Source organism: Culex pipiens, chromosome 3 (genome assembly GCF_016801865.2).
Source record: "Culex pipiens pallens isolate TS chromosome 3, TS_CPP_V2, whole genome shotgun sequence".
NCBI lineage: Eukaryota > Metazoa > Arthropoda > Insecta > Diptera > Culicidae > Culex > Culex pipiens.
In genome coordinates, this window is record NC_068939.1 from 43,171,921 (window position 1) to 43,186,850 (window position 14,930).

At 24.7% G+C, this 14,930-nt stretch overlaps 2 protein-coding genes across 6 annotated transcripts in view; one reads left to right on the forward strand and one right to left on the reverse strand.

The window, feature by feature from the left end:
- Nucleotides 1-14,336, forward strand: part of LOC120412392 (protein phtf) — a 30,258-nt gene extending 15,922 nt beyond the window's left edge. For all 4 annotated transcript variants that reach the window (XM_052710190.1, XM_052710193.1, XM_052710192.1 and 1 more), the window contains exon 7: nucleotides 13,738-14,336. In XM_052710190.1, coding sequence (XP_052566150.1) covers nucleotides 13,738-13,887 — 150 coding nt within the window. In that variant the 3' untranslated portion in view covers nucleotides 13,888-14,336. The remainder of the gene's footprint in view (nucleotides 1-13,737) is intronic.
- The window catches only part of LOC120431703 (TPR-containing protein DDB_G0280363-like), a 124,710-nt gene that overhangs the window by 29,995 nt on the left and 79,785 nt on the right, over nucleotides 1-14,930 (reverse strand). Inside the window, exon 7 of one of the 2 annotated variants that reach the window (XM_052710199.1) lies at nucleotides 13,580-13,630. The exons of the other annotated variant lie outside the window; for it this stretch is intronic. Within the exon in view, the coding sequence (XP_052566159.1) occupies nucleotides 13,585-13,630 (46 nt within the window). The 3' untranslated portion in view covers nucleotides 13,580-13,584. The remainder of the gene's footprint in view (nucleotides 1-13,579; nucleotides 13,631-14,930) is intronic. 2 annotated transcript variants of the gene reach the window in all.

Here is a 14,930-nt window from a genome sequence, read left to right on the forward strand (position 1 = left end):
CTACTCTAATTTTAATTAATCGTTTTTGAACCAAATATTACCGAAGTTCGATTGTCATATGTTCTTCGAGGAAAACGAATTCTTATTTCTCAGATCGAGTAGACCCTTAATTAGATAATTTTACATTGCTAAATAAAAATTCTCAAAAAGAAATCTATCGCGGCCATATTGACCGCCATCTTTAAATATACTCAGATCGGTTTTTACATTTGTTTCAAAAGAATGAAAATTATGCACGAATTTTCACTAAATTAAAATTCTCGTTAATAATACAGAAACAACATAGTTTTTAGACAGCGTATGATGGATGTCCCGTATATTGGACAAATTGAGCAGTTCTCTCAGATTTCGGTCATTCGATTTTTTTTTGTATTTTTTAATCCGACTGAAACTTTTTTGGGGCCGTCGAAATGCCCAAAGAAGCCATTTTGCATCATTAGTTAGTCCATATAATTTTCTTTACAAATTTGGCAGCTGTACATACAAAACGAAACGAAACTATTGGCACTACGCCCCCCGGGGCATGGCCTTCCTCTAACGTGGGATTTCTGCTCCAGCGCCTCTGACGAGACAGGAGAAACCGGGACCGACGTTTTACTTCACCATCCGATAGAAGCTCAGTGGATAAGGACATACAAAAATGATACATGAAATTTTTGATATGTTTTAGGGGACATGAAATGCCAACTTTTCAGAAATTTTCAGGTTGTGCAAAAAATCTTTTTTGCAATTCCGTCGTGAAACTTTTTACTTTTCCTGTCATTCTTGAATGACGAAATAGCCTACTTTTCTGTACCAAAAATAACAAAATCGAATAGCAACACTTTTTAAAATAAATGCTGAAAAGTAACACTTTTCAAAAAAAATTTGATTTAAACGATTTATTGACAACACACATGAAAATTTAACATAAAATTTCACTCAGTGTGTGTTTTTTGGAATTGCAAAAAATGTTGTATGGAACTCGTTGCAAAACATGATTTTTTAGCACTCTTCGTACTCGGTGAACCTCGTTGGATAAATGTACGACTCGTGCTGAAAAAATCCTCTTTTTGCAACTTGTTGCATAAACTACTATTACCGAGTTATGAATTTTTGAATCAATACTGATATTTTTCAAAAAATCGAAATATTGGTCGCAAAAATTTTTCAACTTCATTTTTCGATGTAAAATTAAATTTGCAATCAAAAAGTACTTCAGTGAAATTTTGATAAAGTGCACCGTTTTCAAGTTAAAGCCATTTTTAGGTAACTTTTTTGAAAATAGTCGCAGTTTTTCATTTTTTTAAATTAGTGCACATGTTTGCCCACTTTTGAAAAATATATTTTTGAGTAGCTATATTGCTTTAATGAACTTTAATGATACGGCCCTTAGTTGCTGAGATAATGCCATGCAAAGGTTAAAAAAACAGGAAAATTGATGTTTTCTAAGTCTCACCCAAACAACCCACCATTTTCAAATGTCGATATCTCAGCAACCGGACCATTGGTTTTTTCAATTTTAAAATATGAAACATTCGTGAAATTTTCCGATCTTTTCGAAAAAAAATATTTTCAAAATTTTTAAACCAAGACTAACATTTTAAAAGGGCCAAACACTCAATATAACGCCCTTTAAAATGTTAGTCTTGATTTAAAAATTTTGAAAATATTTTTTTCGAAAAGAAAACAATAGTGTTTTTTGCAAATCAAGTTTTAGTGACAAAAAGTTAAATAAAAAATCACCGTGTACCATTTTTTCCAGTGTAGTCCGTATCCATACCTACAACTTTGCCGAAGACACCAAATCAATCAAAAAAATTTCTTCAAAAGATACAGATTTTTGAATGTTCATACATCATTTTTGTATGGACAGCTGCCAAATTTGTATGGAAAATTATATGGGCAAACTAATGATGCAAAATGGCTTCTTTGGGCATACCGAAGGTACCAAAAAAGTTTCAGTCGGATTAAAAAATACAAAAATTTAAATTGTAGAAAAAAGACCGATTTCGGAGAGAATTGCTCTAATCCCAAGTAACATTTTTAAACCAACTAGCCACCACCTAGTTTTATTAAGGTTTTATGGTAGCATCTTGATTGCTTAATAGATTTATTAGGGCATTCACCGCAACCAGTAAGCTAAAGCTATTTATTAGGTTCTAACAAGGTTGTATGCCTCGGACATAAAACCTGGCGAAAATAAAAGCCTACTGGCTTTCAATAAGGTTTTATGGAAGTTTTAATAGAGGCTTGAAAACCAGATGGCAATGCCATGCCAAACGGTTTTATCGCATGCTTATTTAAAACCAAGGGTGTTGTAGCTGTCAAGTGCCATTAGGCATGCAAAAAGCTCACTTAAAACCATAAGCTCCTAAAAGAGCATTTAACGCAGCCAAATAGCAATGCATAAATATGGCGCTAAACGCGTGTTCTGATTGAATATGATTGACCGCCATCTTGGCAGAAAAAAATATAAAAAGCATAAATGTTATTAATATTTCATGAAACACACATTTATGCTTAATTTCGGATATAATTAGTATAGCGATAGAAGATTAAAATTAATTTAATTTTTTTTCAGGAGGATTGCAATCTATTATTTTTGATGAAGCGAGTTGATTTTCTTCGCTGTATCTCCCACATATTTATCAATAAAAAAATCAACCGCAGCTAAACTTGAGTCATCAATTGCGAGAAATAAGCTTTCAAATAACTTTAATTACCACCAACATCTTATATTTATCATCGCCATTTTTGCAAACCAATGGCAAACCATTTTTGTAAACAAATGCCTTCACCATTACATCATTTGGCAAGACGAAGATTTATTTTTTGCCAAAATAAAACCTATTTGGCATGAGACGTTTGAAGACGTATCAAGTGTCATTTTTCCATAACTCCTGACTAGGTTTTAACAAAGGTTTTATTAAGGCTTTGAGGAGGTTGTTAGGATTCAGTTGTAAAGCCTTGAACTCCTAGGTAGGTTTTATAAATAGGCTGTGACAACCTTTTGCGTAGGTCCTTTTGGTTTTGGTTTTGGGTTTATCGGGGTTCTGGGGAATGTATGACGGCTGAGTGGTTTTAATGTAGGTTTTGGCTGATGGGTTTTACAGCGGTTGTAACAGCTAAGATAAAGTCTAAAATGTTACTTGGGAACTTCAGGTTGATTTCTGCAAGACAACTTCAGGACGATTTCTGCAAGACAATTTCAGCTTGAGTTTTTGTAAAATAACTTCAGCTAAATTTTTGCAAGATAACATTCTGCATGATAACTTCAGCACGATTTTGTTGAAAAATAACTTCGGCTTGATTTTTGCATGATAAAATTTAGCAAGACACTTTCAAGTCGATTTCTGCAAAGTTACTTTAGCTCGATTTTTTTGTAAGATTCTTTATTCTTGACGTTTTGGTAAATTCTTTTTTTTTCGAAGCATGACACAATGTCATGCCATTCTTCCTGGTTTTAAAGCTAAATATTGCCAGTGCTTATCATTCCTTTTAAAAATTACGAAAACTCAAATCGACAAGACCAACTGCGTGAAATTTATCGCAACGATGAATCATTGCATTCAGTTTAGCTTCAGCACATTTCTAGAAAAATAGTGTCATTGGGCCAATTTCTAAGAGACTTTGACCCATTAAAATTATTTTGCTTGATTTTTTGATCAGCAGTTCAAGAAAGGGCCGCCTACACGGAACAAAATCCGGTTTGCGGAATCGGAAACTTTGCTTTCGATTTGCTCTAAAAATCGCAAATCTCGGTTTCCACCCGTCAGCAGGAAACATTGCTTCCAATATCGCAAACGATTATTTGCGATATCGCAAACGTAACGCAGTAACGCCCACCCCGCCAAAAGCACGCAGAACGCAGCCACTTCAATATTTACCTTTTTGAATTGACCGTTGCTGCTCGAAATTCAGTTGGAAATAAGAAGAAGAAGCGCTCATTTAATTTTCATTTATTTGTTCATATTTCTAAACATAATAAAAAGAGGTGTATTTATTACGAAATTTTACTGATATTGTGTGATGTTTTTTTTTTTTTTGCTTTTTCTAAAATACGGTGACGATTCGAATGAGTCGATTTCTCTGATGTCCTCGATGTCCGTGGTGCAGTTGGGTACTGCTGCCGTGAAATCGCTGATGTACGGATGATGTCAGTGTTGATGTTTTGATGTCAGTGTTTTGTGCAGCAGTGTGTGCGATATCCGGTTGATGATCCCCGCCTTGCCCAGATCCTTCTCATACTCGGTGACGTCGGCAGCGGAGCCACCCAGATAGAGGTGCTGCTGAGACCATGCCAGCGTGCTCGGGCCGGCAATCTGAATGATTTCCGGCGCCGGATTCAGTTCCTAGCTGGTACTTCCCCTTAGCGGATTCGCGAAACGCCGGAAGTTCACCTCGTTCTGGAGGTTTCGGCTGTTGGCTTCTTCGTGCATTCGGGAAAGGTCCTGGTGCGGGCTCAGGTTCATGCTTGACTTTGGAGCATATGATGCCTCACCAGGGCAACAAAGGCGCCCATGCACAGCGCCACGATTGCGATTCCATTTCCGATATTCACCTCGAGGACCAACTTGAGTGGTCTGCTAGAAGACCGTCCGCCTGGAATGAGCCCCAGCTTTGAACACATTGCTGGCCGAATTCACGTTGCAATCGTGAGGCGTAGACTGCGAAAGAGAACACAAAATTAAGTTTAAATTTTTGTCCCTTCACACATCAAAAAACTAAAATTAAGAAATTTTAAAAATTCAAAAAATCAAAAATTTAAAAATTCAAAAATTCAAAAATTCAAAAATTCAAAAATTCAAAAATTCAAAAATTCAAAAATTCAAAAATTCAAAAATTCAAAAATTCAAAAATTCAAAAATTCAAAAATTCAAAAATTCAAAAATTCAAAAATTCAAAAATTCAAAAATTAAAAAATTCAAAAATTCAAAAATTCAAAAATTCAAAAATTCAAAAATTCAAAAATTCAAAAATTCAAAAAACAAATTTAAAAATTTAAAAATTTAAAAATTTAAAAATTTAAAAATTTGAAAATTTAAAAATTTAAAAATTTAAAAATTTAAAAATTTAAAAATTTAAAAATTTAAAAATTTAAAAATTTAAAAATTTAAAAATTTAAAAATTTAAAAATTTAAAAATTTAAAAATTTAAAAATTTAAAAATTTAAAAATTTAAAAATTTTAAAAATTTAAAAATTTAAAAATTTAAAAATTTAAAAATTCAAAAATTCAAAATTTAGGAAATTTTCAAAATTTTAAAATTTTTTAGAAATTTTAGAAATTTTAAAATTTTTTAGAAATTTTAGAAATTTTAGAAATTTTAGAAATTTTAGAAATTTTAGAAATTTTAGAAATTTTAGAAATTTTAGAAATTTTAGAAATTTTAGAAATTTTAGAAATTTTAGAAATTTTAGAAATTTTAGAAATTTTAGAAATTTTAGAAATTTAGAAATTTTAGAAATTTTAGAAATTTTAGAAATTTTAGAAATTTTAGAAATTTTAGAAATTTTAGAAATTTTAGAAATTTTAGAAATTTTAGAAATTTTAGAAATTTTAGAAATTTTAGAAATTTTAGAAATTTTAGAAATTTTAGAAATTTTAGAAATTTTAGAAATTTTAGAAATTTTAGAAATTTTAGAAATTTTAGAAATTTTAGAAATTTTAGAAATTTTAGAAATTTTAGAAATTTTAGAAATTTTTTTAAAATTTTAGAAATTTTAGAAATTTTAGAAATTTTAGAAATTTTAGAAATTTTAGAAATTTTAGAAATTTTAGAAATTTTAGAAATTTTAGAAATTTTAGAAATTTTAGAAATTTTAGAAATTTTAGAAATTTTAGAAATTTTAGAAATTTTAGAAATTTTAGAAATTTTAAAATTTTAGAAATTTTAGAAATTTTAGAAATTTTAGAAATTTTAGAAATTTTAGAAATTTTAGAAATTTTAGAAATTTTAGAAATTTTAGAAATTTTAGAAATTTTAGAAATTTTAGAAATTTTAGAAATTTTAAAATTTTTTAGAAATTTTAGAAATTTTAGAAATTTTAGAAATTTTAGAAATTTTAGAAATTTTAGAAATTTTAGAAATTTTAGAAATTTTAGAATTTTAGAAATTTTAGAAATTTTAGAAATTTTAGAAATTTTAGAAATTTTAGAAATTTTAGAAATTTTAGAAATTTTAGAAATTTTAGAAATTTTAGAAATTTTAGAAATTTTAGAAATTTTAGAAATTTTAGAAATTTTAGAAATTTTAGAAATTTTAGAAATTTTAGAAATTTTAGAAATTTTAGAAATTTTAGAAATTTTAGAAATTTTAGAAATTTTAGAAATTTTAGAAATTTTAGAAATTTTAGAAATTTTAGAAATTTTAGAAATTTTAGAAATTTTAGAAATTTTAGAAATTTTAGAAATTTTAGAAATTTTAGAAATTTTAGAAATTTTAGAAATTTTAGAAATTTTAGAAATTTTAAAATTTTTAGAAATTTTAGAAATTTTAGAAATTTTAGAAATTTTAGAAATTTTAGAAATTTTAGAAATTTTAGAAATTTTAGAAAATTTTAGAAATTTTAGAAATTTTAGAAATTTTAGAAATTTTAGAAATTTTAGAAATTTTAGAAATTTTAGAAATTTTAGAAATTTTAGAAATTTTAGAAATTTTAGAAATTTTAGAAATTTGAAATTTTAGAAATTTTAGAAATTTTAGAAATTTTAGAAATTTTAGAAATTTTATTTAAAATTTTAGAAATTTTAGAAATTTTAGAAATTTTAGAAATTTTAGAAATTTTAGAAATTTTAGAAATTTTAGAAATTTTAGAAATTTTAGAAATTTTAGAAATTTTAGAAATTTTAGAAATTTTAGAAATTTTAGAAATTTTAGAAATTTTAGAAATTTTAGAAATTTTTGTAATTTTAGAAATTTTAGAAATTTTAGAAATTTTAGAAATTTTAGAAATTTTAGAAATTTTAGAAATTTTAGAAATTTTAGAAATTTTAGAAATTTTAGAAATTTTAGAAATTTTAGAAATTTTAGAAATTTTAGAAATTTTAGAAATTTTAGAAATTTTAGAAATTTTAGAAATTTTAGAAATTTTAGAAATTTTAGAAATTTTTAGAAATTTTAGAAATTTTAGAAATTTTAGAAATTTTAGAAATTTTAGAAATTTTAGAAATTTTAGAAATTTTAGAAATTTTAGAAATTTTAGAAATTTTAGAAATTTTAGAAATTTTAGAAATTTTAGAAATTTTAGAAATTTTAGAAATTTTAGAAATTTTAGAAATTTTAGAAATTTTAGAAATTTTAGAAATTTTAGAAATTTTAGAAATTTTAGAAATTTTAGAAATTTTAGAAATTTTAGAAATTTTAGAAATTTTAGAAATTTTAGAAATTTTAGAAATTTTAGAAATTTTAGAAATTTTAGAAATTTTAGAAATTTTAGAAATTTTAGAAATTTTAGAATTTTAGAATTTTAGAAATTTTAGAAATTTTAGAAATTTTAGAAATTTTAGAAATTTTAGAAATTTTAGAAATTTTAGAAATTTTAGAAATTTTAGAAATTTTAGAAATTTTAGAAATTTTAGAAATTTTAGAAATTTTAGAAATTTTAGAAATTTTAGAAATTTTAGAAATTTTAGAATTTTAGAAATTTTAGAAATTTTAGAAATTTTAGATTAATTTTAGAAATTTTAGAAATTTTAGAATTTTAGAATTTTAGAAATTTTAGAAATTTTAGAAATTTTAGAAATTTTAGAAATTTTAGAAATTTTAGAAATTTTAGAAATTTTAGCAATTTTAGAATTTTAGAATTTTAGAATTTTAGAATTTGAAAATTTTAGAATTTTAGAATTTAAGAAATTTTAGAAATTTTAGAAATTTTAGAAATTTTAGAAATTTTAGAAATTTTAGAAATTTTAGAAATTTTAGAAATTTTAGAAATTTTAGAATTTTAGAAATTTTAGAAATTTTAGAAATTTTAGAAATTTTAGAAATTTTAGAAATTTTAGAAATTTTAGAAATTTTAGAAATTTTAGAAATTTTAGAAATTTTAGAAATTTTAGAAATTTTAGAAATTTTAGAAATTTTAGAAATTTTGAAAATTTTAGAAATTTTAGAAATTTTAGAAATTTTTAGAAATTTTAGAAATTTTAGAAATTTTAGAAATTTTAGAAATTTTAGAAATTTTAGAAATTTTAGAAATTTTAGAAATTTTAGAAATTTTAGAAATTTTAGAAATTTTAGAAATTTTAGAAATTTTAGAAATTTTAGAAATTTTAAAATTTTTTAGAAATTTTAGAAATTTTAGAAATTTTAGAAATTTTAGAAATTTTAGAAATTTTAGAAATTTTAGAAATTTAAAATTTTTTTAGAAATTTTAGAAATTTTAGAAATTTTAGAAATTTTAAAAATTTTAGAAATTTTAGAAATTTTAGAAATTTTAGAAATTTTAGAAATTTTAGAAATTTTAGAAATTTTAGAAATTTTAGAAATTTTAGAAATTTTAGAAATTTTAGAAATTTTAGAAATTTTAGAATTTTAGAAATTTTAGAAATTTTAGAAATTTTAGAAATTTTAGAAATTTTAGAAATTTTAGAATTTTAGAAATTTTAGAATTTTTAGAAATTTTAGAAATTTTAGAAATTTTAGAAATTTTAGAAATTTTAGAAATTTTAGAAATTTTAGAAATTTTAGAATTTTAGAAATTTTAGAATTTTAGAATTTTAGAATTTTAGAATTTTAGAATTTTAGAATTTTAGAAATTTTAAAATTTTAAATTTTTTTGAAATTTTAGAAATTTTAGAAATTTTAGAAATTTTAGAAATTTTAGAATTTTAAAAATTTTAGAAATTTTAGAAATTTTAGAAAGTTTAGAAATTTTAGAAATTTTAGAAATTTTAGAATTTTAAAATTTTAGAAATTTTAGAAATTTTAGAAATTTTAGAAATATTAGAAATTTTAGAAATTTTAAATTTTTTATTAATTTTAGAAATTTTAAAATTTTAGAAATTTTAGAAATTTTAAATTTTTTTTAAAATTTTAGAAATTTTAGAAATTTTAAAAATTTTAGAAATTTTAGAAATTTTAAAATTTTTAGAAATTTTAGAAATTTTTGAAATTTTTGAAATTTTAAATTTTTTTAATATTTTAGAAATTTTAGAAAATTTCAGAAAATTTTAGAAAATTTTAGAAAATTTTAGAAATTTTTTAAATTTTAGAAATTTTAGAAATTTTAGAAATTTTAGAAATTTTAGAATTTTAGAAATTTTAGAAATTTTAGAAATTTTAGAAATTTTAGAAATTTTAGAAATTTTAGAAATTTTAGAAATTTTAGAAATTTTAGAAATTTTAGAAATTTTAGAAATTTTAGAAATTTTAGAAATTTTAGAAATTTTAGAAATTTTAGAAATTTTAGAAATTTTAGAAATTTTAGAAATTTTAGAAATTTTAGAAATTTTAGAATTTTTTAGAAATTTTAGAAATTTTTAGAAATTTTAGAAATTTTAGAAATTTTAGAAATTTTAGAAATTTTAGAAATTTTAGAAATTTTAGAAATTTTAGAAATTTTAGAAATTTTAGAAATTTTAGAAATTTTAGAAATTTTAGAAATTTTAGAAATTTTAGAAATTTTAGAAATTTTAGAAATTTTAGAAATTTTAGAAATTTTAGAAATTTTAGAAATTTTAGAAATTTTAGAAATTTTAGAAATTTTAGAATTTTAGAAATTTTAGAAATTTTAGAAATTTTAGAAATTTTAGAAATTTTAGAAATTTTAGAATTTTAGAAATTTTAGAAATTTTAGAAATTTTAGAAATTTTAGAAATTTTAGAAATTTTAGAAATTTTAGAAATTTTAGAAATTTTAGAAATTTTAGAATTTTAGAATTTTAGAATTTTAGAATTTTAGAATTTTAGAATTTTAGAATTTTAGAATTTTAGAATTTTAGAATTTTAGAATTTTAGAATTTTAGAATTTTAGAAATTTTAGAAATTTTAGAAATTTTAGAAATTTTAGAAATTTTAGAAATTTTAGAAATTTTAGAAATTTTAGAAATTTTAGAAATTTTAGAAATTTTATTAAAATTTTAGAAATTTTAGAAATTTTAAAAATTTTAGAAATTTTAAAATTTTTAAATTTTTTTTGAAATTTTAGAAATTTTAGAAATTTTAGAAATTTTAGAAATTTTAGAAATTTTAGAAATTTTAGAAATTTTAGAAATTTTAGAAATTTTAAAAATTTTAAAAAGTTTAGAAATTTTAGAAATTTTAGAAATTTTAAAAATTTTAGAAATTTTAGAAATTTTAGAAATTTTAAAAATTTTAGAAATTTTAGAAATTTTAGAAATTTTAGAAATTTTAGAAATTTTAGAAATTTTAGAAATTTTAGAAATTTTAAAATTTTTAAATTTTTTAGAAATTTTAGAAATTTTAGAAATTTTAGAAATTTTAAAAAGTTTAGAAATTTCAGAAATTTTAGAAATTTTAAAAATTTTAGAAATTTTAGAAATTTTAAAAATTTTAGAAATTTTAGAAATTTTAGAAATTTTAGAAATTTTAGAAATTTTAGAAATTTTAAAATTTTTAAAATTTTTAGAAATTTTAGAAATTTTAGAAATTTTAGAAATTTTATAAATTTTAGAAATTTTAGAAATTTTAGAAATTTTAGAAATTTTAGAAATTTTAGAAATTTTAGAAATTTTAGAAATTTTAGAAATTTTAGAAATTTTAGAAATTTTAGAAATTTTAGAAATTTTAGAAATTTTAGAAATTTTAGAAATTTTAGAAATTTTAGAAATTTTAGAAATTTTAGAAATTTTAGAAATTTTAGAAATTTTAGAAATTTTAGAAATTTTAAAAATTTTAGAAATTTTAGAAATTTTAGAAATTTTAAAATTTTTTAGAAATTTTAAAATTTTTTAGAAATTTTAGAAATTTTAGAAATTTTAAAAATTTTAGAAATTTTAGAAATTTTAGAAATTTTAGAAATTTTAGAAATTTTAAAAATTTTAGAAATTTTAGAAATTTTAGAAATTTTAGAAATTTTAGAAATTTTAGAAATTTTAGAAATTTTAGAAATTTTAGAAATTTTAGAAATTTTAGAAATTTTAGAAATTTTAGAAATTTTAGAAATTTTAGAAATTTTAGAAATTTTAGAAATTTTAGAAATTTTAGAAATTTTAGAAATTTTAGAAATTTTAGAAATTTTAGAAATTTTAGAAATTTTAGAAATTTTAGAAATTTTAGAAATTTTAGAAATTTTAGAAATTTTAGAAATTTTAGAAATTTTAGAAATTTTAGAAATTTTAGAAATTTTAGAAATTTTAGAAATTTTAGAAATTTTAGAAATTTTAGAAATTTTAGAAATTTTAGAAATTTTAGAAATTTTAGAAATTTTAGAAATTTTAGAAATTTTAGAAATTTTAGAAATTTTAGAAATTTTAGAAATTTTAGAAATTTTAGAAATTTTAGAATTTTAGAAATTTTAGAAATTTTAGAAATTTTAGAAATTTTAGAAATTTTAGAAATTTTAGAAATTTTAGAAATTTTAGAAATTTTAGAAATTTTAGAAATTTTAGAAATTTTAGAAATTTTAGAAATTTTAGAAATTTTAGAAATTTTAGAAATTTTAGAAATTTTAGAAATTTTGAATAAAAAAAATGTAAGACCCATTTTAATCACTCTAAGCCGTTCGACCATTTCTCATCACTTTTGTAGTTTTCCGCTTTTAAATCAACATTTTCAAAAACATCAACAATGGAGAGTTGCTTGCTCACTTTTATTTAAGCTATTTGTTACTTTGGAATAGTCAAAAACACTTGATTAGAGCTGTAATTCATTATCAAAGTGCTGATAGGCCGATAATAGAAATAGGCTGAGGAAGGGTATAATTCTCTAATTTTGTTTTTTTAGAAATCTCGGAAATTAAAAAAAAATCAAAATGTTCAAAGTCTTTTTTTTCAAAAGCTTTGGAATTAAAAAAAAGATTCAAAATTAAAAAAAATCAAGAGTTTTGTTTTTTTTTTCTTAAATATTTTGTTATGTTCGATTTCAGATTTCTGTGTTGCGGTCTATATTTGTGTTTTTTTTTTGTAGTTTTGGGTAAATATCTTTATGTTTTGCAACTTTATTTTTTAGTTTTTCTGTACAGGTGATAAGAGTTGAGTGCGTGCGACTATAAATAAAATTTGGCTTTCACTTTTAGTTTTTGCTTTTCATTAGTCGATTTTTTTCATAGATTTTTTTAACGTAAAGGCGCAAGCAGGGAAATTATGCTGATGGATTAATTAAAATATATGTGCGATTGCGTTGAATTTTACATTTTTTTTTACAAAAGTACTAAATTTTATGGCTTTCTCAAAACTGTTAAAACCAAACTGCATATAACCCAAAAGTGATAAAAATGCACATGGGATATTTATGCTAACAGAGGTAGTATTGCAGTATGCCAACATTAGAGGCCAGATCAACATACCTTCCAAATCTGTTGCACATTGAAGTTCTCTCCACCTGCTTCGTGAAGTAATGACGTGACTTCAGCGGCCACTTCTTGGTAGTTGGACTCTTCAAACCCGCAGATTCGTCATCGCTGGACATTCCGTCCAGGGGCGAAATGGTTAATCTGTTGGCGTTCCGGACGATAACATGCTCGCTGTGTTTGTGTTTCGCAGCTTTCTGGCGCCGATGTGAGTGCTGGGTCATCTGTTTGACTAGTGAGTCGGTATCCGGCTAGATTCCTACGATCCTGGTTTAGATTTGCCTCTCCGGTTTCCATCCGGCTGTGATCCGGAATCTGGCCGCGCGCTCAAGAGGCGCACACAAGCACAGAAGAATCACGATGTTACGGGGTTGATGGCATCCGGGATTGCAGCGGCAGTCAATCAGAGGAACGACGATCAGAATGCTGGGGGGATAAGAGAAGGGAGGAGTAATGATAAGTTAATTTATGAAACCGGAAACTCCTGTACCTTTTTGCGTAAGTTTTCCGCCAGCTTTGGCACGCCGTAAACGTCCTCCGTCACAGCACCGGTGACCAGCTTTCTCCAGTTGTAACTGGGAGATGATGCTCGGCTAGGATTTCCGTAATCTACTTCCTCTCGCTGTGCTCGGTGCTGGTGCTCCTCGATGCCAGGGATCGTGTTTACGACGAGCTTATTAAGCAACAGCTGCAGCATCCCGCCGTTCTCACCTTCGACCGGATGGACAAAATTCCTACGGCGGACACGCCCTTGCTGCCCAGACCTTCAGTCCTTTATGGCGCACTTATTCAGCCGAGCTTGTTCGAACGGTCGAACACTCGCGATTTGCAGCACAATTATTTTTTGTTTATGTTTACACCGTTTGCGCGAGCTGCTGATTTTGACAGCAGCGTAACGCATTGGCTGCGTCGGGCGTCACAGAAAAGGGTGCTGCAAACATGGTGTTTGCGATTTTGCAAACATTTTCTTCGAATGTGAAAATAATTCTTTCAAAACCGGAAACATTTTTGATGAATTCGGAAACAACCGATGTTTTCGAATCCATCGCGAAAATTTTTCGGATCCGCCGACCGGATTTTGTTCCGTGTAATCTTTGATTCACCTCAACATAAAATTAAATGCACTCACCTTCCTTATGGTCGTAGCACGTAACGGTCATCGATGACACGTGGTCGCCGTCTGGAAATGAAAAAGAAAACAACAAAACTAAGCTTTAAGATTCCAAATGACTCTCATTTTTTGATATTACAAAAATCACAACCACTTTCTTTCCTCCCAATTACCAGGAGCTGGAATCTCCCTTCAAGATCTCGGGACTGAGCGCCAACCCGTACCTCTACACCACGGTCAAGGTGGTCATCCTGTCGGCGCTGTCCGGCGTGCTGAGCGAAATGTTGGGCTTCAAGCTGAAGCTGCACAAGATCAAGATTAAGTAGAGGCTGTTCACTAAATAGTAAGTAGGCGATTAGGACGAGCAATCCAAGTGCTAGGGAATAGTGCAAATTTTGTAGTTAGCTCCGAATCTGGAAATTCTGGATCTGTTCTCACCTTTAGTAAGGTACACCTCTAGTTTGTGTAGTGTAGTAAGGACTGACCCTTATCAATTAGACACGTGAAAACAAGAATAACCCTAAAGAAGCAATCCTCTCTCCTTATGAGTGTGAGCTAAGTTTGTGTGGATCAGCAACTGTCGATAGATTTTAGATTACGAAATGTGGTATTTTTCGATGGACTATTATAAGAAATATATTTTAGAAGCATAAATCGAACGAAACCCATGTGAATGGCACATTGGTGGAATGTGTGAGGTGAAAAAGAAGTTTATGTGAGTGTTTTAATATGTCAGACTATTAGCGGAGATTAAAGTGTTCGTTGTTGAAAAAAATAGTTGGTTGATTTGCTTTGATCCGAACGCATTGGTGTCCGAACGGGAGGGAATTTTCGGCCTTGATAAATCATAAATGATTAAATAGTTTTATTTAAACCAATTATTTTAGTAATATATATACGTTCACTTTTGTAGCAATTCTCATCTGTGTGTTTTAACCTTATAATTTGTTACTCAATATACAATTGATTTACTTCCATACAATAGTTTATACACTTATAGTTTTCCACTACGCTATACAGACTGATTTTAGTATATATTTTTACTTTTGCTTCAAACAACAACAATAACTCTTTGTCTTAGCAAAGTGTATACCAACTTCCAAATTTTTTGAACATTTGTTCCGACAAAATATTTTTTCTCTTCTTTAAAGTTACCAATTTTTTTCTTCAGTGAATAATGTTTTTTTTGCATTATTTCACTGCTTTTATGAACTTTTTTTAACTTTACTTTTCAATAGACGAAATGCTTTCTTTGTCCTGCCTTCGCTTGACGCGACGATTCTGGGCGGTGAAACCAACACATGTTTTTTCTCCCACACAAACACATTTGTGTGTATAAATTATGTCATTTGTGAATAATTTCTATGTT